This window comes from Geospiza fortis, unplaced genomic scaffold, assembly GCF_000277835.1.
Source record: "Geospiza fortis unplaced genomic scaffold, GeoFor_1.0 scaffold23, whole genome shotgun sequence".
In the NCBI taxonomy this organism is placed as follows: Eukaryota; Metazoa; Chordata; class Aves; order Passeriformes; family Thraupidae; genus Geospiza; species Geospiza fortis.
In genome coordinates, this window is record NW_005054303.1 from 11133788 (window position 1) to 11161036 (window position 27249).

The window sequence follows — 27249 nt, forward strand, 5'->3', positions numbered from 1 at the left end:
AAAGCCAGGGTGATCCATATCTTATGAGATCAAGCACCTCTGCCAGGTTTGTATCAAAAATTTATATGACTATTTCAGTGATCCCATTAGCCCACAAAGGCAGACTTTAGCTCGATGCTCAAGGTGCAGGCAGCCAGATGAATTTTACCAGGCTAATCCACATGCCTGAGGCATTTCCAAAGCAAAAACCTACTGGCATAGGTGTGAGTTTTCTTACCAGTTTAAATGGACATTTGACCATCACTTTCTAAATGAAGGTGGGCATCAGAAGACTAATAAAAAATTATTAAGATAGATTTTAACAAGTGTATCTGGCTTCCAAGTAATATCCCAAGATTAGTTATTTATTATATAAATCACCTTAAGTTCATTATCTGGGCCCCAATCCCATGGGCCAAACAAGTTGAGAAAATAGTTCAACTATGGATTGTACATAATGGAGTCCATTACTCACACCAAATAGATCAAACCTCTTTAGAAAGTTAACCTACAGAGAAAGTTTCCAAATTTCTCTAATCATGTATTTAAAACTTTAAAAGGAAGAGAGTAAGGTATCATAAATCATGCACACACACATGTTTAGAAATCTGTATAATTTTAAAAAGTGGAGTAGAATTCTAAGGAACAGCTTATTGCAATAACCAGTGAATTGTTCACAATCATGTGGTGTCCCCTTAGAATAATTCTTATCTTAGCATTTAACATTTCTCTTCTTAATTAAAAAAAAAATTGCAAAATGCACTGCAGACAAACCATAATCCCTGTAAACAGATGGTCAGGGGCATCACTTTCTTCATCTTATCAAAACAACACAAGAAAACTTGCTTTCTTTCCAAATGCACACCAGATTTCTCTAATCTGTGCATTTACCAAACTGCATAAACAGAGAACTGGCGGTTTGATGCAATCAGCACAGTGCCATTTAAAGCACAGCACATCACAGCACCCTTAAGTCTTTTTGGAAATACCTCTGCTGCTCAGCAGCACCAGCTTTCCACCAGTTGCTGCTCCACATGCTATTGCCAATCAGCTGCATTTGCTGTAGTGCATTCCAAAGTTTACTAATTAATCTCTGCACTAAACCCCACTGATGGCTGGTTGCCATTTGAAATGATCATCATCTTTTATTTAAAGACATAGTGACCGTATGGCCAAACTCAGACCTTATTTGTAAGAAAGAGGTGAGCCAAATTTCAGGTAGTTAAATCCAGGGTGTTGTTTTTTTTTTTTAACCTGGACAGAGGCAATTATTAATGCTTTGAGGATGTTTACATTAGACACACTCAGTCATGTCAATGTTAATTGTCAGGAAATGGGCACACTCTTGCTTTCTGAGCTCTGAGCCACATTCAGCAGAGGGTATGAGATGCAAAACCACTGCAAAAGAGACCGTTCATGTCTTGCAAAACAGCCTGCATGCTTTGAAGCTGTGTGTTTTAAGGATTCCAGCTTATTGCTCCATTTCAGATGAGGTTTTAAGCAGTGATTTCAGGCAGCCCAACCTCTCACACCATTGTTCCAGGCTGCTCCCATTCAGCAGAGCGTTCTGGCTCCGTGACCTTCACAATGACCTCTACAAAAGCAGTTGTGCATTTCACTGTGGTGTAAATCCTCACAGACAAGTCGAACCTGTTCTTTTTGGCATCCAGCCCTTCAGATGAATACTCTGCAGAGATTTATTATGAAAGGGGAATGAAGGGGCATTATTGCACAACATTCATCCCTCACATACAGCTAAGTTCCATCTCTTACAACTTCTGAAGACTTTTAAACAAACAGATCGTCTTAATTGCACAAATCCCTCTTGCTTCTCACCAGTTTTCTGTAATTAAAATTTGCTGTTGTTTACAAAAAGGTAGATATGCCCAGGAAAAAGCATGTGTGTGAAGGTGTTTTACATTATTATTAATAAGTAATATTCATACTTCCTGTTACCATACACAAGGGATTAGTGTTTCCTAGCACACCATTCACTTATAACACTGAAGTATTATTCCACATTGTAGCAACACACATTGCCCTAAAAGGGTCCATTAATTATTTTTTTTAATACCATGAAGTTGCTGCAGGATATTAGACTGTCTCCATACGAAATATACTGCTATGGTAAAATGATGAATGATGAAGTTTGCAGGTTTTTAATTAGATTTCAGAGCAGTAAGAATTTCTAAAGTTGTTTTCCATGGCCTTAGCTTAATACTTTGTGTGACCTTATGCAAATAATTAGAAAGAGATTCAAGATTCCATTAATCAGAAGATATAAAACATAAAACAGTGAGTCTGCCGAAGTGGTCAGAAAGAGCAGTAACCCTAACACTCACGTCATCCACATTCCTTCAGGTTTTCCAATTGATCCGTCAGCAAAATATGTTCTGTTAGGGAAGGGAGAAACCATAACAAAAAACCACCCAACCTAAGATGCATTGATATTTCAATCCAAAAATCATGTTCCAACTAGCTGCAGTCGCTTGGTATTAACCACAAGTGAAGCATTTTGACTGAAGTTCACATTCCCTGATCCAAATCTCAGAGTTCCCCTCAAAAGCTCCCTCCCCCCACCGTCAGCTGTCATGGACAATTGACAATGCACATGCACATCCCTGCCACTGCAGAAAGACAGAGCTGCTGTGTGTGTCTCTCCCTGTCACCCACAGGCCATGACAGGTAGGGCTTTTCTCTCCCCTTCCTCAAAGTGTCAGCTGGCCATTCCTCGCCTTTCCAGCTTCCTTTTCTGCCAGCAAAACCGCAGACAACAAAATGCACAGCAGTAAAAACTTCCCTGTGCAAAAGATACAGGAAAATACAGTCTCCTTCCACCTTTCCCAGGTCCAGACTGCACTTTCATAGCGCCAGAGCTGCAGGCAGAAGTTTCCCCAAACAGAACATGCAGCAGTGGTTTTTACTTTATTATGTCTAAATTCACTTCCCCCCATAGGTGCAACTCTGTCACCTCCACCACAGTCCACTCCTTCATTTCTGAGGCTACCAGCGAGAAGGACTGAAAACAATAGAAGGTGACCCAGCATGGTCACAGAGTGCTGGCTTTAACAACAAAGATGAACCATCTGCACTTCTAAAGGGGCTTTCTTCCTACAGTAGAAATTTCACATTTTGAAAAGCTTCAGTTGCTATGTACTTTGTCTCTTCATAAATAAACCAAATAAAAACTTAAGTGCAGCTACATTTATGATTTGGTCTTCATAACAAACAAAATAACCCTGATCCTCACAATACTTTATTCAGGATTAAAAAAAAAAAATCCAAAGATTTTTCAATTAGATGAGAGAGAGACAATGCCAAAGTTATACCTGGCACCTACAGCTCAAATTGGTTACAATTTAAAAGCAACAAACAGCTAAATGGGTACAACATTCCTCATGAATATTTATATTACTTTAAAGTGACACATCTGTTTAATTTTGTATTTCAAATACACTTAACTAACCAGACACAAAACAAGTTAAAAATTAGCACAAAGCAAATTCTGTACACAACACTACCAATGAAACTAAACTGACACAACACTAAGCTTTAATATAAATTGCACCTTAAGGATTGGGATGGGGGGCTTTTACCCCATATTCCAAAAGTGCCTGATATGTGATAAATTCTTGGTCTAACCAGGTCTAGGCTTCAGCTTCTACCTAAACAGGAATTCAATGTAGCATCATCCCACCAAGTAGCAGATTAAGGTGCATAAGTGAAACCAAATGGGTAAAGTCAATGAAAGGATCAAACTCCCCCTGCAATCCCCTCTGTGTTCTCTCATGAGCTCTCAAACCAAGCCCTCTTTTTCTCCCCCATAACAAAAGAAAATCCTAATCATGTTTTCTTATAAACAACCAGAAAGAGGAATGTTAGGTATGCAGGCAAGGCCAAGACAGTGCCACCCCTTCAGAAAGGCAGAAAATTCTTCAAATATTTACTGATTGATCATTCCAACTTTGCTTGTCTGAACCCAAAGGGTTTTCACAGGGAACCATTACAAACTGAGGTGTATGTGGCTTTTTTGCTTTATGTAGCACAGGTACCAAACAGAGGCAGCCCCAGCCCTGGAGTGCCCAAGGATGGTGAGGATCAGGTGCCCACATGCACATGTACCCCTTTAGATCTGTCAGCACATCCCCAGAGCCCAGCAGCTCCTGGGTGCTGGAGCACTGCCTCTGACTGACTTGCAGAGGATCACATTTCTGTCATCTCTGTGCCTTGGAGAAGGGACTGATGCTCTATTTATTTATGCCTCTCTTTTAAGAGATGAAACAGGAGAATGGCCCTCAGACCTAAATATATATATATATGCTGCTTTCCTCCTGTGCACAGCCCTCACTTTTAACTTGTTCCTCCCTCCAAACTACTTACCTTTTCAAAGTCCTCCAATTCCACAAGCACCACCTTTAAAACACACCATCTGTGTCCTGCAGGATCTATCTCACTTGCCCAGGATAATACAAGAATCATTCTTCTTACACAAAACCACCATTTCATTTTCTACTAATCATGGCAAATGTTGCAAGTTCCAGTCTCCTGGCCCCCATCCAGCTAATTTAGATAGATGGTTCCACATGTGCTCTCTGTCCTTCCATTTCCTGCCCATACCACGGCACACATTTGTCTCAGTGAGTCAAAGCAGCTTTCTCTGTAGTCACAATATTCTTTAGTACTTTATATTTTAAAAAAGAAGCCTGCATAAAACACAGTCTATTACCATGCTATTACTGACTTTGCAAGAGGCAGAGGATTTTAGTGCTTTGCCACACATTCTGCTGAACCGTAATGGGCCACAAGCTACACCTGAGCCTTGCATTTCCCCCAAATACAGAATTACCTGTGTAACAATTCTGTTCAGGCAAAGCAAAACAATATATGAAATTAGTAAATTCTCTACTTCAATATTATCCATGTTTTTTGCCCTTAAAGTAAAAACCTTGACAAACCCAAAATATTATGAGGAATGAGGATAAGCCAGACTTTCAGAGACCAAGGCACTTGTTCTTTATGAAGATAATTTGTTTCCTTACTAGCTAAAGCTGTTAATATTCCTTTGCAGAGACACCTCGACTGACAATCACTCCATATATATGGGGACATGCACCTTTTGATGTCCAACACTGCCTCAAACAATATTCCTTTCTCTCACCCTCTGCACCTGAACAAACATTTTTAAGGAAAACTACTTTTGAAGTCTCCTTACAAAACATTATCTCTCTGATCCAAATATCTTTCTTCAAGTACCCTTGTACAATACAGATGCACTTGGATGGTAATGATCACTATTGAAAACTAGAACCCCCAAGAGCTCTGTTGAAACGCATCTTAATTTTTAAATGAATTTTTGATGTGAAAGCTCAAAATTTGACTTCAGAGATCCTGTAGCAAACATTCATTTGTTTGCTGTGTGCACTTATGCAGGAGCTAAGGTGCAGAAAAGGTTGCACAGAATGCAGCACAGCCCCAACCAACACACTGATGATTTTTTCTTTGTAAGAAATCAATATATTAGTAATTAATCAATATATTAGTAATTAATACACCAGTAAGGCTGATGTACCTTGGACAAAACTGAAGATGCTGCAGGAAACAAGTTCTGGCCATTCACCCCAGCCTACAGCCACAACCCTGGTTAGCACATGTGTGTGGGTGTGGGTGTCACACTGGAAGCCACACAAGTGCACACACACCACCCTGGCTGACCCCAGAGAACAGGATTCTCACACAGGAACTGAGGGTGATGGATGAGTACCAGAATCCCCAGGTCCCCAAATCCTTCTGTCCCAGAGCTCCCCTCTAATTCCCAACCTTGTGCACTCAGCCCTTCTGCTTAGAAACTCCCATCCCACTCACAGCCACATTTCTGCCAACTCTGCCCCAAATCCCCCCCTCACTGATGGTACTGTGACCCCCATGTTCTCCCCAGTTTGTCTCCTCTGCTGCCCTGTGCTCCCCATCCCAGCAGCCCTGATTCTGTGCTCCAGGAGGGCACCACTGCTGCTGCCAGCACTTGTTACTGATTGCCCTGCCATATTCCTTCCAGCAACTGCCTCCCACTATGGCCATCCCTTGTCCTCCTCTTGGCTCTCCTTGTGTGACCAAGTCTGGCAAGAATTTCAGAAAAGCTGTGCTTACCCAAAATTGGTCTGAAGGCGGCCCTGAGAAGAGGGAAGGAAGAAAATACAGTCATATGGGAGATCTTTTAACTGTGCTGTGAGATCAACACACTCCATGTGGACAAATGGATTCCAGTTCATGGAGAAATGTAATAACCAGGAGTGGAACCAGGCTGAGAGGTAAGGCTGCACACATGTGCCTTAACAGGCAAGTCTGTCAGAGCAGGACAAACAGACATGGCCCAGCTGAGTGCTGACTCAGGAATCTGCAAAGTCACCATCCTTGCTCTCCACTCCAGGTCACCAGGGCTCCTCCAGGTACAAAATAAAGAAGATGAAGGAATGACACAGAACTGCTCTGATCAGCAGCAACAGAAGAAAGGATTAGAAGCATACATATGATGTTCTCATAGATGCTGACAACTGCTAAGAAAAAAAGGATCATGGCAGGAAGGTCACACATACTTCTGTGCACATATACAAATGTACTACAGCTCCCCTAAATGGCTTCAAATACTTCATTGATCTTACTACAGTTCTTTAAATGTTCTTGCTGCTCTCTTTAAAAGAATTTTCCTCTTTAAAAAGTGCTCAGCTGAATGTCATTTCACATCCAATCTGTAAGAGTAGAGATGGTCTACCAACCATCTGCAGAAGAAATCAATGATTTGATTGTTAAATGACAATTAAGGTGGCTGAACTATTTTTTTAAGACCTAAATTCTAAAACATTTAGTTCTGTAAAGTCCTCATTACACAGTCATCTTCAAGGACTTAAGAAGCTCCTACAAAGAGGTAGAGAACTTTTGGCATGTATCTAGGTAGAAAATGAGCTTGTATCAGGTCAAGGAAACACAGTTACTGAATTTCCCCTAAAATGTAAAAGCAAGGGCGGTAAGTGTTACCAGAGGCCAGGATTGCAGAGCCCCTGTCTCAGGAGGTCTCTCAGAACAGGTTGGGACAGGTCCTGCCATGAAGTACCCCTGGCCCTGCCTCATGGCAAGGGGAAGGACCCCACGACCTCTCAAAACTCCCAGCCAGCACTATGATGATACAATTTCAGAAGTACCTGCTGCAATTCCGGCACCACAGCTTCTCTTTTCATTATTTTTTCTTCCCTGATCTAAAATTCCATCCTCACAGAGGGACTTTGTCCACTCCCATTTTTTATCATCTCTATAAGACATAATGCTTATAACTTGCAATTTTGGACAAGCTATTTCTTTCTGTTTCACTGCAGCACTACTTTCTCATGGGTTTACTTTTAAACAGTGCATCAAACAGCACTGTTTAACAACTTTTTGCATTAAAAGTGTGGTTCAATAACTTTGCAACGTTCATTTAGCACAAACTCCAATATTTCATGTTTATGATGTTTGCAACTCTTGGCCAAAGCATAGCATCAAAAGAGCATGCATGCACTGAATTGTATCTTGTTAAAAAGAACAGCAGCACTGAAAAAAGTTATATTGGAACAATCTATAAATGTGTTTACATTATATGAATGATTTGCTGTTCCTTCACAAGGCATGTAGGAAGTCAGCACTTCTCAAATGTGTAAAGTATTTCCATGTGCTTAAAGCACGCTCTTTCCAAAACAAACAATGATTGAGAAATTTTTTATTATTCTTTATTTCCCTGCCAGCTGTTTTTTTGGACTCTCCTCTCAGCCACCACCTTTCTTTCAGTCAGATCCCTCCTTATAGCTCACAGTAACACCTACTCAAGCAAAGGTACATTCAGAGCTGTAAGAGCCAGGAACAGGAGGATCTCAGGCTGATTTAAATGGCATTTTCCTTAGATTACTCTACAACATGTCTTTGTGCTGTCTTAGCTGGTGGCAGGTCTGGCTGCTGCTTGGGATGGAATTTGGGTATCCTACATTACAGCCTCAGCCCATTCCTGCTGTTCTGTCCCAGTGCCTGCTCCCACACAGGCAAGGAAGCAAATGACAACCTGGCTGAACTCTTCCAGCATCCTCCCTTCTCCCTGTGAGCCTTTTCATAGGACCAGAATGTGCTGCATGTCACAGAAATATCCTCTGAAAAAGGATGGGGAAGAGTCAGGCATGCAAGTAAGCTCTTGGGCAACTCCAAAAATCCAACAGGACACTAAAAATCACAAACAAAACAAAATGAAAACCCAAATCAACCCAAACAAAAAACACAACAAAGGAACAACCCACCAAAAAAAAAAAATTAAAAAACCCCTAACCTGAGAACAGCTTCATTCCAAAAAGTGACAGCTAAAGCACAGATTTGCTCCACTGCTGGCCACAGACACTTTAACTAACAAGCACATTGGTCATGCCATTCACTTCTGTACAATTAACACTGTTGGCATTATTTCATTTACTAAATTCCAGTCATTACAGCTGTGCAAACTTATGGGTCTAATTTGTATTTCTACTAATATGTGTACATAAACATGTGCTGCTTTAGCCATGTAAAGGAGCCTTAAAGCAAATGAACAAATATTATTTTAACAGAGCAGTATCAGAGAGCCCAACCATAAGAAAGAATCAAGTCAAGCAGTTCTGATTATGTCTGTCCACCAAACAGCTTAATTTCAACTACAGCGTATTTCCTAAGGCATTCCAAATTAAAATCCTGCAGAGAGCTATGGGGAGACATAGCACTGCATTTTCAAAAGACAGTCTCCTTTTCCAAGGCCATTGCTGTGTAAATGAAGGGAGGAGAAATAACAAACACTGTCATTTACTTTGCCTTTTTTCCTCCAGAAACATTTTCTTACTAACATAAAGAACAAAATTCATTAAGTCAACATCATGTGCTGAATGTTTATGCACTTTGATATAACAGTAATTACTTAGTAAGGCCAGAACCCAATTAATGTTTCAGACTTCAGTCCATGGGCTGGAGTGCACAGGAAGCATTCTGATGATAGATCACTTAAATAAAGTTTATTTGGCATACACTTCAAAACCAGAGTTCAGAAACTCAAAGCACAGTTCAGCATGTATGTGCTTGACTCTTAACAAAACATCTTTATTTAAACAGAGGGCTAGAGATTTAGTATGACAAATGTATTTACTACTACTAATCATTTTCCATCAAGCTACTCGGAAGTTGCAGTCATATTGCGTTTATAAACTTAGGAGATTTAAGGGAGCAGTAGGTGGGTCACAGGACTGTGGATTACTTTTTAAATCCAGCATGTTAGTCCTAACCCGAGTTAGATCTTCCAGCATATTTGGTGTCCCTCAGTTTATATATGTGAATTCTATATCCACATATTGTCAGAAATGGTAGAGATCCAGCAGCCATGATTTCTTTGTCCTGTCTTCAGAAATAATATCCTTCTTAGCAAATCAATGCTCATTGTTAAAAACAAGACACTGTTACTGATGACAAAAATCCAATGCTAAAGCAATATGCAATGTACTCACTGAGTAGGAATCAGGAAATGGTGCTTAGCAACTGCACAGTCCCACTTGTCCCAGGGCTACCTGCACCCCTGCGAATCTCTGCTCCAGGGAAGCTGCTTGGCAGGAAAGCTGCTTCCCTGAAAACCTCCATCAGAGACCCTCTGGAAAGTGCTGTGACTCCCCTGATTGGGGCATTTGGAAATGGGAAAGGGATTCTGCTTCCTGGCACTGACACCGAGCCCAGAGTGTCTGAGCTGGGACACAGCCACCACACACAGGCACAGAGACACAGAATGCTCAGTGCCACTGGAAATTTTACCTTTATATGCATGTTCTCTAAACAAATATGCCCATTCCAAAAGGATCTATATGCCTAAACACACTAGCTACTCTTGAAAATAAGTGTTGTGATTTTGCTGTGATTCTAAACTACCAAGAGTTGCAAAGAGGGAAATATTCCACCCAGCTGTAAAAGAGAAATGTGCGTGGTATGAGCCAAAGATTAAAAACAAAATACCAATTAAACTCAAACTGGCATTCATCTCAAAGAAATCACTTCCATCTGAACAGTTCCAGTCTGAAGATACACCAGCTGAGCTAACAGTGAAGGAAGCCTTGATCGTTCTATTTTTTAACTTCAGGCAAAAACTAAAAGCACCCAAAAAATCCCACACACACTAAAACACACTGCATCAAAACCAACAAACCCACCAAGCAAACCAGAGCAGTAAGAATTGGCAAAGTAAGGCCCCCTCAGGAGCTGCAGAATAGCTGCAGCCTAAACCACAGTGTGACATGCGCCTCACTTACCTCAGAGTACCTGGCATATGTCTAAGCAACTTTGAAGGAGCACAATTGATTAAAAAGGGTATTTTGACAGATTTTTTTGAGTTTGGAACAGGATTTTAGATAATTGCTCCACGAGCTATAAAAGAAACAGACTGAAAAACAGGAGCAGTTGTTTGCACAGGAAGCAATATTGCAGGAAAAGGCAATAATAAAGAACAGTTAATTTGACCTGAGCTGATGAGGTCAATGTTTTAAAAGAAATAGCTCCACATAACGTAAAATAGAACATTATTTCCCATCAGAATAATACTGCAAGTGTAAGACTGAACAAAATCTCTTCCCTAACACTTGTTATGTGCAGCTTAGTGGTAACACACATTCCTGAGGTGTCCTAGACATCCTGTGTCTGACACAAAATCCATTCCTCTGAAATATTGGTTCTACAACTGCTCCCTCCTGCAACCTCTGGCTGCTCCGGGCTGCAGGCTGCTCTCCCCAGCATCCAGCTACTAATAACCTGAAACTGCACGAACTGGAATAAATCTGGGCAATATTCAGAGCCACAAAGTTATATTTAACACCACTGCTGTGATTTGGGCAGGGAAGCAGTAGCTGGAGCAGATATTTCACTCTTAATTCGCTGCCATTCAGGGGTGCTGTTGACAGGAGATGGAGCCCGGCTCAGCGGAAGAGCCACGGCTTAGGAATTCAGCAGGGCTGGATCCTATTCCTCCTTCCTCCACTGCTCTGCTGGCTAATCCTGGGTGAGAACATCCCCTCCGGGCATCGGCTTCCCCTCCCCTCCCTCCCTGACACATCTATTTCAACTGCAAATTCACTGGGCTAGGGACCATCTTGGTAATGGTAAAGCACTAATCGTTCTATTAATAAATATTCCCACTGCTATTAAGTAATAAAACAAAAATGATGGTAAGAATTGGAAGGTCAATGATGCATTACATTAATTCTGAAGTATTTGGGTATAAAATGCAAGAAGGCAAACTCTCCCAAGCAGGAGCAAACCAAGGGACACCTATGTTGTTTTCCAGCATTTTTGGGCAATCCAATTAGAGGTAATTGAGGTTTTAACTGCATGAGATTACTCCAAGAATACTATCACTAGAGGCTAAGTGTCCTGGGAAGCTGGGGGAGTCCAGGACAGTCCTTCCAGTTCTGTAATGTTTCTTTTCTTAAAAAAGAAGTAAAGAAATGTGCTGGAGATGGCATGAGCTGAGCCAGTCTAAGGCACTCAGATTTTCTACAAACATGGAAACAGCTGGGCCATGGACTCAAAGGTTCTGTGCTCTCAGTTCAACAAATTAAGGAGGACTTAAATACATCCACACTTCTATGCATTTTTAACCACAATGGTGAAGTAAAGCACAGATCTAGAAAAGCCTTCTACAGTTCTGTAAAGACTAGAGACATAACAACGAAACTAAATTCATGTAACACAATTAATTCCTGTTGCATTTGCAAACTGCCATTTGTCTGCAATACATACGAGCATCTCTTTTACACCTTAAAATGAGCTCCACATTAAAGCTACCCAACAACCAGAAATGGTCATTACATTCACCAAGAAACATAAGAATGGTTCTCTTGCCAGACCTTGTTTTGCACCTCCTGACAAGTCCTAGAAATGCTGGAAACCTCATTCATTTCAGACAAACTGTGCTCTTTTTGACAGCTGCTTAAGTCTGAAGTACCACAATTGGCAGGAAATCTCATTTCTAGCACTATTGCAGCAATTAAGATTGCTACAGTTTCTTTTGTAGCTTTACCCTGATTTGAGATTGGTTTTAAAAAGATTGTTTTAAAATATTTACATGTGCTGAAAGTATATTTCTTAATATGATGAACATGATAAAGGAAAAAGCCTGGCAGCACTGTCTCCCCCTACTCAAAGAGGTAAATCAAACTGATTGATTTGGAATGTAAGCTTTGTGCACAGAGGATAGAACTTACTGGAAAAGGTAAAGAGCAGACTACAGAGCAAAAACTGCTTCCACTTGAAAGGAAGAAAAAAATAAAAGGAATTTCACAAAAGGAAAAGTGAAGGAGACCCTGTCCCCATGAGCTATTTGTCTGTCTCATGCTATAGGGGATGCTCTTGCTTAGCTTACAAGACATTCCCTCCTCCCCCTGCAAGCAGAGGAACTCACAGCACTAAAATGACACCTTAAAAAAGCCAACTTCCTTGAGCATTGCCCAGGAGACTAGAATGGACATGCTCCTAACTCAGACACCAAGAAACATGTCTGATTAGCAGCCGGGCAGAAGAACATCTCTGACTAAGGAAAAACACTCCTGTTCAAGCTGAAAAAAGCCCAGTGGATTGCCACAAGCGGCGTATTTTCATAGCCTTTGTGTAAACACCAGTTCTGGATCAGCCAGCAGCTCAGCTAGCTCTATCTGGCTTCCCTTCTTTTGAAACAAAATGAGAGGAAAACACCCATCAGAAAAGGTCAGTGGCCAAACTATTAGGAAAAAATAAAAGCCCAGGGGAAGGGCATACATAGTGATTCATTAAATGTGCACTGCTAAGCCTCTGACAGTGGGTACAATCCAGACTTCTCACACAAATGTCCTGAATTTGCAGAACTCTTGTGCCAGAGCATTAATTAGAATTGTATTTCTTCAGAAATTCTCAGTACTCCCCTCCAGCTCCCCCACCAACAGGAGTGGTGTGAACCCCATGGTTTAGAGGAGAACAAAGCCAAAGCAGCTACAAAGAGCACAAGAAAAGTTCCACTCACTTCACGTGGACGTCTACGCAAAAGGAGTGCACTGAGCATCTCGGGCTCTTAGGAAAACACTCAGCCTGGCAAACAAGCATGTCCCAAGGTGGGAATTCACCTGACAGTCACTAGAACCCACCCTCATGGATCATGTGCAATGAGCAGAACTGCTTTTCACGAAACTAACTCTGTTCCAAGGCCAGCAAACTTGCATTTGATAAATACAGCAACTTTCCAAGGTGCACCCCAATCCTAATCTGACAACATCAAGAATTTGAGATTTCATTGCATTCCAGAGTCAATTTTAAGAGTGAGGCCAATTAACCAGCAGAACATTGTGTGAACTTTAGGCCTTATTCCCTCCTTCAGTTCCTATTTAGATGGTATTTGTTTAACTGAGGTTACTTGCTACATTTAATGCTGCACTGCTCAGACCTGGCATGTTCTGTGCTAAGGAGGTACTTGGTGTAAATTGAGTCATACCTGAACCATCTCCCCAACCAGAGGCAGAATGCAGCACACAGAGCAGATCTTTCTACCTTTGAATGGACTTTTGTGGCTCCTTTTCACGTTCTTTCTGATTTTTGCACTCAAAATGCAGCCAGCAGAACTCTGCAGTCCACAACTGTTCCCAATATTGCATTCAGGAGGAGAAGTCTTTCCTATTTATTGCTGGACTATTCACATACCCAAGGCCTCCCACACACACTGTGGCTGAGGGTCAAACGGGTTTACTTGCTTAGCTAAACTTCCAAATCCTCTTCCCAGTGCCTGACCAGGCTGGGGATTTATTTACTCTTCTATTTCTCATTTTGCATTCAGCCTCATTAAAACACATTTCATTCAAATGAGGCCAGTTTGTCAAAGTGACCCTATAAACTGCCAATTTGCACATATCCACAGAAATTCAACATCTGCTTCCAAGCACTGAGCTGCCTCCTAGCAGAACACCCACAGAAACATTCCCAGGCTAGACACTTTATTCATTTATTGTGCAGAGTATCAATATTGTTATTATTGTGTAATAGAATTTCTATTTTTTAAGTCATGTAATAAATAAATCAAGCACCTGTAAAGAAAATAAGGAAACATTCATCTTTCTAAGCAAAACCTGTAATTTTGTTGGTGTAAAATTTTGATGCAATCCATTTTCCATAAATAGTAGTCACCAACTTCAAATGCTTCTATCCTTAACTGTACTGTTTAAAAACATGAATAGAAATAAGTACAACTAAATTGTTCTTTTCCAATTTAGGAGTAAGATTAGTCAAGGTGAGGTAATTTTTGTTTCCTCAGATTGAACAAATTAAGTTATTTTTCTATTCACATTTTCTGAACACTGATGAATTAGCAATTAGCTATCTGGCATATCCCCTACTATTCCAAACATTAGGATTTAAATGTCCTGCTGCTGGAAGTCTCCTCATCCAAGTCTTTCATCATTCCTGGATGAAACTTACTTAGGGCTGCAGATCTCAAATGTCCACTAACACATACTGCATTTAATATTAATTTTTAAACAAATTAGAAAATACTCCAACTGTCCTCATGACATACATCAGCTGATCATCTTCCTTTGCCCACAGAAAAGACACAGCTTTAAGAAATTCTGACAATATTTTTTAACAGCAAGAAAAAGTACAGCTATTCAGACAGAGTATTTTTTAAACAGAACAGGCATTTTCTGTCCAATGGCTTTTCTACACAGACAGAAAATCTCTCACAAAGCATATCAATCTCCCCCGGACTTAGATTTTTAAAAGAAATAGGAAGAAGATCAATTTCCACCACAGGAAAACAAGAAAACAATCCACACAGCCTTACAAAAACTGATATTGCTTTTGGACAAATAAGCTGCAAATGCTTCCACACTGTGAACACTTTAACAGACAATGAACACAGCACAAATATTCATGACAAAAATAAATTGATTACTGATAGGAAATTAGCTTGATGCACAGATTTTTGCTTTGCCGACTTCTTGGTTTCTTGAGGAGAGTAGAGTGTTGGCTATTTTCAAGACATTCAGTTTACCATCATCTATTTTAAAATACAAAGTCTAGAAAAAGTAGATTTAAAAAAAAGTCTAAAAAGAGATTTAAAACAATACAAAGCAGAAAATCAGCAAGGTGCAGAAAACCAGCTGGTGCTCCCAACCCCAGCTTTACATTTACGTACTCAGGCTGGTGTGTGCTTGTGCCATGTCATGACACAGAACAGGAATGCTGAGACATCTTCAGCTGCCACCCTAACAGTGACACATTTGCAAAAATTGTTGCTTCCTAGAGCCAAATAACAATGAAAATAGAGTCCTTAACCTTGGCATCATTTTCTAGATTGTCAGTCTCATACTCACAGATTACTCCTGTGCTCAAAATAAATCTGAAGAAAGTGCAGATGATTATTGAACTTCAAAAATTTCAACTTCCATAATTGGTATAGAAACAAGAAAAATAATTCAAGGACACCACAATTTCAGAGGGAGAGAAGTATAGTTTGTTTTTTGACAACAACACAATGAAAATGTTCCATATATTTGTGATAACTCTGCTGGGTGGGTCATCACAATATCACAACTAACACAGTGATGAAATTCTTCAATTAATTCCTAATTACTTATTTAATTGGAAGCAAACAGTCTATTTCATGTAACATGCAACTCAGGTTTAAAAAACTACTGAATTTCATATGAGGAACTCCTTGATCTTCTGAAATGCATTTTAAAAAAACCAAACAAGTAAATCTTACCATTTTGATGCCAGTGGAAAACGTGACTGGTTTGACAGGTTTGGGTTTTTCCAGCTGCATTTCTAGCTGAGTAGATCTGTCCTTATGCTGAGCTAAGAGCAGAGAGGCAGGAAGATCAGAGCTCTCCTGTAAACATATGAGGAATAAATTTGAGTCCTAGACCAAAACAAATATTAATTAACACTGCACATTCTTCCAAACTGCAAGCTGTGACTGCAAGGCCATCACTAGGAGAACAGCAGAATGCCAAGTATCCTCTCCCTCAGCAACAGTTTACAGAAAAGGATCATTTTCAGTAATAAGAAAAAGCTGCAGCAACCCCATAAATCAGAGTAACCTGCAAACAACCATTTTTATAGAATCCACATTAAAGACAACATAACAGGCTCCTTATTCCAACTGGCCAATGCAACAATATTTATTAAAACAAAAAAAATTAGAACTTAATCAGAGAAGGAATAATACTGAGTAGTATAACTTGGATCAGATGTTTATCTAAGACACATTCTTTCTCCCAATGAACTCAGACCAGTTTGAAATTGTTTCCCATTAGATTTCACCTGAGGCCGTTTGGAAATGATCCTTGCTCTGCTCTGCACAATGGCACTATTGTAAGTGCAACCAACAGCATATTTATTTTCTCCTTCAGCAACTTATTTTTAGGGAGGCCAGCCAATTTTTAAATACATATATATATATATATATATATAAAAAGTAGTAAAATGAATAGTTAAGCAAATGAATTACTTAAACTGTCAGGACAGAATGATTATTAGCATACATATATAGAAGTGCATATTTGAGAGAGTCAGGAAATTATTGGCTAAGTAATTTTCTAAGAGACTAATGTGACTATCTACATGCACACAGAAATCCTTGAGAATTCCTGGCTAGAACTGCCATGAAGTTGAGAGCAGGGAAGAAGTTCAGACAGATTCTTCCTGGACTGCTCTAACACAGTATTTTATTCCTAAGGCCCTCACACATTCTGTTTCAAAGAGCCAAGCAAATATTGAACTATAAACCACATTTCTTATTCACAAAACCAAACAGATTTTATTAACAGGACTGTGATTTTTTAATTATTCAGTTCAAGGTAAGAAGTTGGATGTTTTGAGTGCCACAAGATGCCTTGTTGTTTTGATGGTACCTAGAGAAATCCTCTGAAGTGATCATGAAGAACAGTCATGTTGTACACTGACTTCTCACATCACTCTCCAGTCTTTTCCCCTCTCTACATTTTATTACACTCCCTTTGCCTTACCACTAGAATCCACTATAAAAGCAGAAAAATCTCACAAGACAAGATCTGGCCCAGAAGCACAAATACAACATCTAAGGCACAGCTTCCTACTTGCATTTCTGTGATCAGCTGGGAAGAGGGGAGGGAAGATGCTAAAAACCTAAATTGTAGAGGACATCTAATTTCTGGACAACTGGGAGAAAATTTGGACCACAAATGCACTAGAGTTTAGAGTCTGCTTCTTTCAAGTGTTGTACATCTCTAACCTGCATGCAGCAGCACGTGCTGTCAGCAGAGGTTAAGGATGTTGAACTCTTTCAATGACCAGATTTAACACGTTGGGGGAGAAGGGAAGAGTGGAAAGCATTCCCTTGTTCATTTTCTTGTTCATATTCCTTAAACACTCACTGCATTTCTAATAAAATGATTCAAGGAAGCCAATTTTTAACCAGCTTCTCAGGAGTTCACACAATGAGCAGTAACCAGATTACACAACTGTGGGAAACCCAGTATGCCAGCAAGGCACCACATCCTGATTGTTTGTCCTTTTGAATATGCCCAGAGCCCTTCTGTTAACTATTAACACACGTGGAAGTTCCAACCCCGTGTTTATCCATACCAGCAATTTTCTGTATGGGAAAACAAACTGTCTACACTATGAACAAAGCTGGTTCTACACAACAGTTCCTGGAAGATTTGTCTCAAAACCCTTGACATTCTGGTGAAAGTGTGGATTTGACCTCTTTAAAGCCTTTGCCTGGCTCCAAGCTATGCCACAGTCCAGGGAAAACCTGCTCCTCTCCCGTTGTGCTCATGCCTGGAAATTATGGGCTGTTGAACAAGAAAGTGCAAGTCCCATAAAACACAAGAGATCATCTTAGAATCCTCTGTATACATGTGAGAAAATTTGTACAGCACATAAAGAAAGTGCCTTAATATTTTACTCAGCCTGGATTATCCAAGGTTAAAAAAAAATCCCCAAGCAAACAACAACCCAAAATTAAATACTCATATAGCTCTCCCAGTGATGCACAAAGTGCATTTGAGACTGCAAATCTAAATCACAACAGGGTATTGTGCTTTTAAAGTGAGAGGTTCTACTGTAAAAGAGGTGACCAACAATGCAGATAACACAGGAATTGCCTAATTAGGGAGGCAAAAAGGACCCAACTGCTCTGCCTGCAGAGCTTGGATCCCACCCCCCAATGCCTTGCTGAACTCTCCAGCACTTTCCACTGGCCTTTCCCACCCTGTTCCCAGCCAAGGATGGGTTCATGGAGCCTTGGCCCTTTCTGGATGAGCCCCTGCATTCCCCAGGCTGGCCACAAACCAGGCTGGGCCCACAGCACAACATTTAGAATACCAAACATTTTTCTGTGCCTCTGGAGTACCTAAATGATCAGCTCTTTGAAGATGGTAGAGCATTCTCAAACACTTTTGCACACAATTGAGACCTTTCCTCCATATGAAACCACCACAAGTAACACATCTAATGACCTGCACCACCAAGATGATGGGAGGGAAGGAGCACCTGTCCCATGAGGAAAGGATGAGGGCTTTGGGATTGCTCAGCCTGAAAAGAGAACACTTCGGGGTGACCTCATGGTGGCTTTCCAGTACCTGAAAGGAGCTGACAAAAGAGATGGAGAGAGACTCTTTACAACAGCCTGACAAGGGGAATGGCTCCAAACTGACAGAGGGCAGGGTTAGATTAGACATTGGAAGAAATTCTTTCTAGAGGGTGGTGAAGTCCTGCACAGGCTGCCCAGAGGAGCTGTGGATGCTCCAACACTGTGAATGTTCAAGGCCAGGTTGGATGGGGCTCTGAGCACTCTGCTCTAGTGGAGGTTTTCCCTCCCCATGGCAGGGGGTTGGAATTGGATGGTCTCCAAGGACCTTCCCAACCCTAACATTTCTATGATTCCATGAGATCTGCAGCTTTGTAAGACTTCAGCACCAAAGGTAAAATTCATTTCTTGACAATGAAAATTCCTGACATCTCTACTTGTACAACACAAAAAATGTGTCTTTAATTTTTTTCTTGCTGCCCAGTGGCAGGGCCAAACTTGAAAAAAAAAATTACCAAGATTCAGTAGGTGTGGTCTGTAGGCTGATCACACCAGGTAATCTGTCCAAAGGAGAAGATTCAAAACCAATGTCAGATTCTCACCTTCCTCTGCCCTCACAATCCTGCAGAGCCAGTGGTGTTACCACTGGTATCTCTGTAGCCAGAAATTAATCCTTTTTGGTTTAGCACAGAACCAGCAACCATAGATATAAGATTAAGTTAATTCTTTACACTGCTGCTGCTTATGCTTGGCTTTTGCTGCATTTCTCTATTAAGTTTTACTCATGATCAGTTTCATTTTCAGATTTCAGAGACCATAGGAAATGTTTATTTATTTAACAACCACTGGTTTTCCAGAGACTTTGTAAGTCATTACACAAACACTTCAGTGCTGGTTTTATAAACCTTAGTAAAATTACAAAACAAGTTTTGACTCAAATTTGAGTTGACACTGCCCCTTCAGAAACAGAGACACAACTTGAAACTGTGCAGTTTCCTCCCTCAGCCTTTAAAAATCACCTTTATATTGTTTTTAGAATATTAAGATATGTTTTAATAGCAATACATATGCAATCACAGTTAAAACTACTTATTTTAGTCATGTTTTAAGGGTTATTTATAGCTATTCTTTCTACAAGCCACCTGGTGAAGGTTTCCAGTAAAACCAAATGCTGTGTTTAAAAAAAAAATTAAACAACCACACATCAGTCACTGGTCTCTAGTCAGTTAGGAGTGTGTTTCAGAACAGGTTTTTAAAAAGTCAGAAACTCCAAATCCATATTCTGAGAGAGAAAATTCAAATTCATAGTGGAGTTTTTATTATTTTATCCACTACTCTTAATTGTGTGGGCTGTAAAAGCATTTACTTTTAAAGTGAAAATAGATTGCTGGATGTAAAGATACAGGCTTGAATTTATTTTTTTTTTTAAGAAGTTTTCTGCTCATCTCTGCTTTTGCCTACAAAAGGAAAACCAGTAACAGGTTGCCAGGAATCCTGGCTTGAAGCAAGGCATCTATCTCTTCAGAAGGCTCTGAAACTCCTAAATTTCACTTAGATCCTCTCTCCATGTCAGTGCCTTCTGCACTGGCTCAAAGAGAAACTCTACTTTTCCAGGAAAAGTAGAAAACCATCTCTATCACGAATAAGAACTAAGACTACAAGCAAGAATTAACACTGTATTAGTTTGAGATGCACTGATACAAGAGAAAAAATATGATTTGGATATGCCAAGCAGCTTTAAACCACACTGACACAGCTGAACACGTGCATGTATGCATACACACTTCTTTTTTCTGATTTCCCTCAAGGTTACACACAGGCTGTGTGTACACAGACTGTCCTCATGGGTGTTAAACCTGTGATTGTGTGTGTGGGCATGTCTGTACACACTCTTGTTTTGAAAAAACTGAGATGTGAACCTCAAGTAACACATCGAGTGAGTTTCTCTATGCCCACACATTATTGCATTTGAGATGGAGAACCAGTAAATTAATCAAGATTACCACCATTTCCAAAAGCAGAGTTTCTGAGTTTTCCTCTGTGTGTCTATACAAGCTTCATTCACTTCAGAAGGAGCAACTTGTACAGGAGAAGTTGCAGTGAGAGAACATGACACACTCAAGGCAGAAAACTTTTCATTGTAGTAGTCTGTAGCTATGATATTTTCTGAAAAATCTTTTCTTTCAGATTTTTTTCTCTTGAGAAGCTGAGAAGCCTCAAGAACAAAATGTAAACAATGGTTATCTGCTGCTGTGGAATGCAAAAAGTAGATCTGTGATCAGTCTCATAGAGTTGTTTCTAATTAACGGCCAATCACAGTCAGCGGGCTCAGTCTCTGTCCGAGACACAAGCCTTTGTTATCATTCTTGCTTTTCTATTCTTAGCTAGCCTTCTGATGAAATCCTTTCTTCTATTCTTTTAGTATAGTTTTAATAAATATCATAAAATAATAAATCAAGCCTTCTGAAACATGGAGTCAGATCCTCATCTCTTCCCTCATCCTCAGACCCCTGTGAACACCGTCAGAGTAGTTTTTGCATACAAAGGAACCACCAACCATTTAGGTGCTCTGACTGAGAAAGGGCTGAGCAATGCTTGGATAACTCATGAGGTTACTGTCCCCTGCTCTCCACCATCTCCACTGCACAGGTGGCTGAGCCAAGAAGCACCTCCTGAAGACCTTTATGCTTCCACACATCTCAGCCACTCCTCAGAACTGCTTAATAAGCCAACAGAGGTAGAGCTGAACTACAAATCCCAGCAGCAGCCTTCATCCAGCCCCTAGCTTACCAAAACCAGAGTGGTTTGCACCACTGAAATAAATAACAGGTGAGAGAATGGAAACAGGGAAAACAGGGAAGAGAACACAGGGAAACGGGGACAGATCTGTTAACTCCATGCAGTGACAGAGATGGATGTCAATGCTACTGAGCTTTCAAAGCTTCTGCTTTTGTTACTCACCAGATCATCCAGGAGTGCCTGTTTATTCTTCCTTTTTATCATCTGCTGGAGTTGTTCCTCCTTCTGCATGAACAGGCGCCTCTGTTCGCTCTCCTGCCGCTCCACCTCCAGAGCCTCCTCCAGCTCCTCCTGCTCCCGCGTCTGAGAGGGAAATCAGAAATCAGCTCCCAGCAACCCCACAGCCCCCCAAGGACCCCAGCCAGGCCAGGCAAGGGGAAAGCAGCCAAATTCTACCCTTTAAAGCAGAATTTTAAGGTGATAATGGATGATTATTGTACCTCCTCATTGTCCAGTGTAAAGTTAAGATTTTTAACTTGCTGCTCGCTGGAGTCAGATCTGACCCCTTAAATGTTAGGGAAGGGGTTTTCCCTACACTTTCACTCTTAAGTGAGCCCCCCTCAGCTCCTACACATCCTATAACTCAATGATGTAAGTAGGATGAACAAAAACATAATTCCACAATACTATTCCTGATCATCCCACTCATCAGCTGCATCTTCTTTGCAAAGCACACTGTGCTTGTAGTGTTGTAGAAGAAAAATGAGAAATTACAAATATGTGACTATTAATAGGGAAGCCTATGTCATTAAGCATTAACTGTGAAAATGTCACATTTTTAGAAAATAAGGAATTTTTCCTATAACCTGGATTGCAGACATGTGACATGAGATGAAAAGAAAGATTACTAGTACAAAATGACAAGTTCTTGTTACAGATCTATTTCTTGGCAAGGATTTTTTTAATGTGCAAATTATTAGGTAATCTGTATTTGAAAATCACAGTGAAAAAATAAAAAAACAGAAGAGGGCTTAGAGACAGAGGAAAATAAGAGGATTAAGCAATTTTATAAAGAAGGTGGATCAAAAGAATGTCAGTTTGGTTGCTAGAAGGTACAAGCAAAAACATACAGGAAACATTTTCCAAATCTTCTCCATTTAACATACTAAAGCAAAGGGAGATGCAGTAAAAATGGCAAGATAATTAAAATTTTATAAACTTAAATGGATGATTTATTGATGAAAGGAGTTTCAGCAAAACATCACAGGGGAAGACACTGATCTCTTCTCTGTGGTGCTCAGTGACAAGACCCAAAGGAATGGCCTGAAGTTGTGTCAGGGGAGGTTTAGGTTGGATATCAGGAAAAGGTTCTTCACCCAGAGGGTGGTTGGGCACTGAACAGGCTCCCCAGGGCAGTGGGCACAGCACCAAGCCTGGCAGAGCTCAAGGAGGGTTTGGACAATGCTCTCAGGCACAGGGAGGTACTCTTGGGGATGGTGCTGTGCAGGGCCAGGAGCTGCACATCCAATAATCCTTGTGGGTCCCTTCCCACTCAGCTTCTTCTATGATTCGGTGATCATTATTGAGGCCAAGGCCATAGTAAAGTTTGTTTTAATCATAAAGCACAGCTACCTAATAAAAGCCAGAATCTGCAAAAACAAAATCCCTTCACCAGACAGATTGAGCCAGTGGGTCCCAGTTACTCCTGGGAGATGTCACCACCTGCCACTGAGCCAACAGAAGCTGCTTCCATTTTGTAACTGGTGCAGTGACACTGGTAAAAAACTGCTCACCAACCAGCAACCACCTGGAACTGGGGTCTCTTTGCATTTAATGGAAGGAAAAAAAACAAACAAGAAAATCCCCAAACTTCTAACTTAGGTTACGTCTGAGAATTAAGGGATTTAGTTAGTTTGGTCAACAGAACAGAAGAGCTCAGGGTCTTTGAGACATTCCAAGGCTCTTCCACATTTATCTCTAAAGACTGCCTGGAATTTGCACTGAAACAGAAGAAAACTTGTAGGGAAGTGCTGACAGACCTAGTCTGAAGAAACAGCCCAGAAAAATTATAGTCTGAAATAAGTAAACTGATAAACAAACCTAAACCAGAGCAGACTACAGGAAAATGGAAGAATTATCACGTGTCAGATCAAATTCTTTGAACAGTAAAAGAGAAGAGACATGTTCCATAGGCAGCAAGGGTTGTGTCCAGACTAAAGATAATCTAAATACAGTCCTAATACGTGAAGGGAAAGATGATGACAGTGAAGCCTGGAGTAAACTCAAGCCTACAAGTGAAGAAGTAAATAGAAAGTAAAATCATGTGTTGCCGCATTCAGGAAAGGATAATCAGGAAAACACACACATTCACATCACAGAATTCAGACACAACTATTTCAAGACTGCACAAAGCAGCAAGTGAAATTAAACATCCAGTGATAAAGTAGGAAGCAACAAGTCACCCTGTGACTGGAGAACTGCAAATATTTAAGGGAGAAACTGGAAAAGCTGTAGTGCACACAGGGTACATGGTTTTAAAAATAAAAAGTGTATATAAGTATCTATACATTTAAAAAAAACAATTTATAACTACAAGAACACCAAGATCTTCAATTTTTTTTTCTAAACTACAAGAGAAGAACAGTCTTAGGATCAATGTATTTCCAGCAGAGATGGGAAAACGGAGTTCCTTTATGAGAGGCATTAAGATCTCTGCATTCAATTCTGGCCCATTCTGCCTGCCAAGCACAAATCACACTGGAGCAGGCAAAGGGTAACAAAAACAACAAGAGGGACAGAAAACATCTATATCCCTCAGAAGCAATCTATTACAGTGGGCAGAAAAAATTAAGTCAAGAAAGCAGGGACAATGGCCATAAGAAGTTTAAGCAAGAAAGCAGGACACCTTTTACCACACATGGAGTAAAGATATTTCAAAACTTTCTAGAAGGAGCTGGAGAGGAAAAGCAACCCTTCAGCTGTTAGGAGAGAGGGAAATTTATGGACAAGATCATGCAGTTTTTGTAATAACCACCATGTAGAGTCTATTATTATGTTTCAATTGTTGAAAAAGAAATTATGAACGTTTCAAATGTTAAAAAAGAAAAAAAAAAAGGAGAAATGTTTCCAGCTCTTCAGTGAGTCTGGATTCCCACAGGCTTGCCCAGCTTCCAGCAGCCAGCAGGACTGTGGAGCACAGCAAACAGAAGTGCTGGGGGCTTGAGAGGGGTACAGGGCATTACAGAGCTGCCTGACAGCATCAGCCAGCCCCAGGCCAGGCTGTCAGAGCCACTTCCTCGAAGGGAAGGTGGGCTGAGGCAGAGCTGCTCTCACTGTGACCCCAGAGGCTGCAGCTCCACTGGAAAATAAGACACAGCCAAAGCTTTGGCAGGTCTCCTCAAGCTCTGAAGCAGAGGATATTGCACAGTGTCAGAGACAGGATAACAGATCAGAGATGGACCCCTAGGGAAATTTCCTTGCCTTTAAAAGGAAGAGGTTCAAACAAACATTTTTCAGATTCCAATCTCCTCCTGTGAAATCCTAGAGCTAAAGAAATCACCCAGAGTTTTGCCACAGACTTCAGGGGAGTGAGGATTTCACCCCTACTGATTTGAAAGCAAGTCCTTAGTGCAACTGGATTACAAACACAAACCTCTGTTATGTCACACTCTGGGCAGACATTTTCCTTCAAGAACTGATAACAATGTGTATTTTTATGCTGAAAAAATATTTAACAGATTAAACCTTTCTTACAGGAATAAATGCATGCAAGTTTATTTTTAAAGAACAAAATGATATGTGAGCCATAATTTAATGAATGAATCTTCAAAGAGCCCTGTGTTTTGCATAGATTATATATACAATATCCCTGATGTTACTGTTATCAGCTCTTGAACAGAAGTTTTAATGTTTGTTTCAACATCTTTAATTTCAAATTTTGCATAAACCAGGCCTGTGTTTTGCCTCAGTTTTACAACTCTCTCCTGGGAGCTTCATAATGTCTGAGTCTGGATTTCTTTTTTCCTTCAGATGAGAAAGGAACGATTGTCCTGGTGTAGGAATGAACTTCATCTCTCCTGGCCATTGTCCAACGACACTGCCAGCACACATGTCCTGGTGATGTATCACACACAGGCTCTGCTGCCTGCCCCTCTCCTCCAGCCCTTCCCAAAATAAAGCATAACTACATTTCAACCTCAATATTTAAATACAAAGAACCCTGTACAGTGCTTCCAGCTTTGATTTGTTTTCAGAAAGTACTCCACAAATCCTTTAATTCTTTAACAAATGAATAAAAATTGTAGGGGAGAGAAGTTAACTAACCAGTTTTAACTTATTCTTCTGAATGACTTCTTTGTTATCCTTTTGATACAGCTCCATTTTCTTTTTGGTGTTCTCCAAGTCCACATTGTTGGTCAAGTTAAATACTGCATAAATATTATAAAGACAGAAAGCAAAAGTATTAGGTCAGCATGCATGACTATGACAAAGAAACACTATTCTTATGCTCTCTATCCCTTCTAGCCAAATATAAACATTGCAGTAACAGAACATATTTAAACATGCCATATAAAGACAGAGACAATCTGCTAAGTCACTGCACTTCAACAAAAGCCAGCAGAGTTTCTGTAGGTTTACGCATCTGTAGGAGATTAAAATTTGAATCTTGCATCCCATTTTGTGACACTGTAATGATACACATGAATAATCATCATACTATTCATAAAACACTGACCTTTCCAAGTAGCAGTTATAGCTAAGAACATGGGGATTCCTGTAAAATTAAATTAGACCAAACACAGGCATATGAAGGCAAGGCTGGAAATTAAGTCATTCCATTTCCCAGGGAATATCTAATGCACAAGGACTACACTGACTGAATTCTCAGGTACACAAAAAAAAATTACACTGTCTGATAACTTAAAAGGCACCAAAGTACAATTACCTTTATTATGAGGAATCTGCAGATGCTTGCAGATTAATAGGTCAGCTGACATTCTTTTGATGTCTCTCAGTGGTGACAGACTATATCTCATGTAATTATGAGCAAGCAGGGTTGGCCAGCAAGCTCCATAGTTTAGCACAACATTCCCAATTATCTACACATGGTATCTCAAGAAATTGAACAGTTTCTATAATCAACAGCTTGAAAGATGTAGATGGTTTGGATGATTTGTAATTTGATACAATGCCTGAGCCCTTCACCTCTAGGGTCACTGGTTCACTTGTGGGCCAGGTGAATTCCAGCTGAAGGCCGTTATCACTGGGAAGTCTCTTGGTGATCCCCATCCTGAGTGGATGCTGGGCTCATGCCCATGGCCTTAGAGCTACTGAACAGAGCCAGCACAGAGCACTCCAAGCCTCCAAGAGCTCTGTCACGTGCCTACAAGAGCAGCAGAGAAATTTCTGCTGCCATTGATAAATCCTCCACAGGAAACAACCGTGCAGTGACCGTGCTGTGTCACACCTCAAAGGGAAGGAGGGTCCTGTGCAAACACCAGCGTGGCACTTGGGAGCTTTTGGTCCAGTTCTCTCTTCCCAGGTTTTTAGGCAACCAGGGCCAAGCTAAGCCTGGGCACAGGCACCACTGCCAAGTCATTTGTACCAGTGAGGCTGCTAGAGGGAACAGAAGGAAGCAGCATGAAGTGTGTTGTTACTCAGCAGGGTAACACATCCCAGTTTGGAGAACATCATTTCCCTTCTTCCATCCTCCCCACAGGTGACATGGCAGAAAAGAGCACTTAGGAGGGTTTTCTAGGCAAACCAAACCCAAAGTAGCTCAGGCTGGCAAACCAGGTGAGAGCAGTGAAGGAAACATCAAGAAATCAATGCCAGGAGCAAATGGAGATGAGAAGAAACAGGAAGGTCCTAAATGGTAGAGCTGTGGATGCAGCTCAGTTCTACAAGCCCAGCTGTGGCTGCCAAGGCAG

The 27249-nt window shown here is 40.6% G+C and overlaps 1 protein-coding gene across 1 annotated transcript in view; it reads right to left on the minus strand.

Moving 5' to 3' along the window:
- The window catches only part of MNAT1 (MNAT1 component of CDK activating kinase), a 115083-nt gene that overhangs the window by 49018 nt on the left and 38816 nt on the right, over positions 1-27249 (minus strand). Inside the window, exons 4-6 of the mRNA XM_031066196.1 lie at positions 25643-25746; positions 21542-21682; positions 15770-15895 (exon numbers count right to left, since the gene is read on the minus strand). Of these exons, the coding sequence (XP_030922056.1) occupies positions 15770-15895; positions 21542-21682; positions 25643-25746 (371 nt within the window). The remainder of the gene's footprint in view (positions 1-15769; positions 15896-21541; positions 21683-25642; positions 25747-27249) is intronic.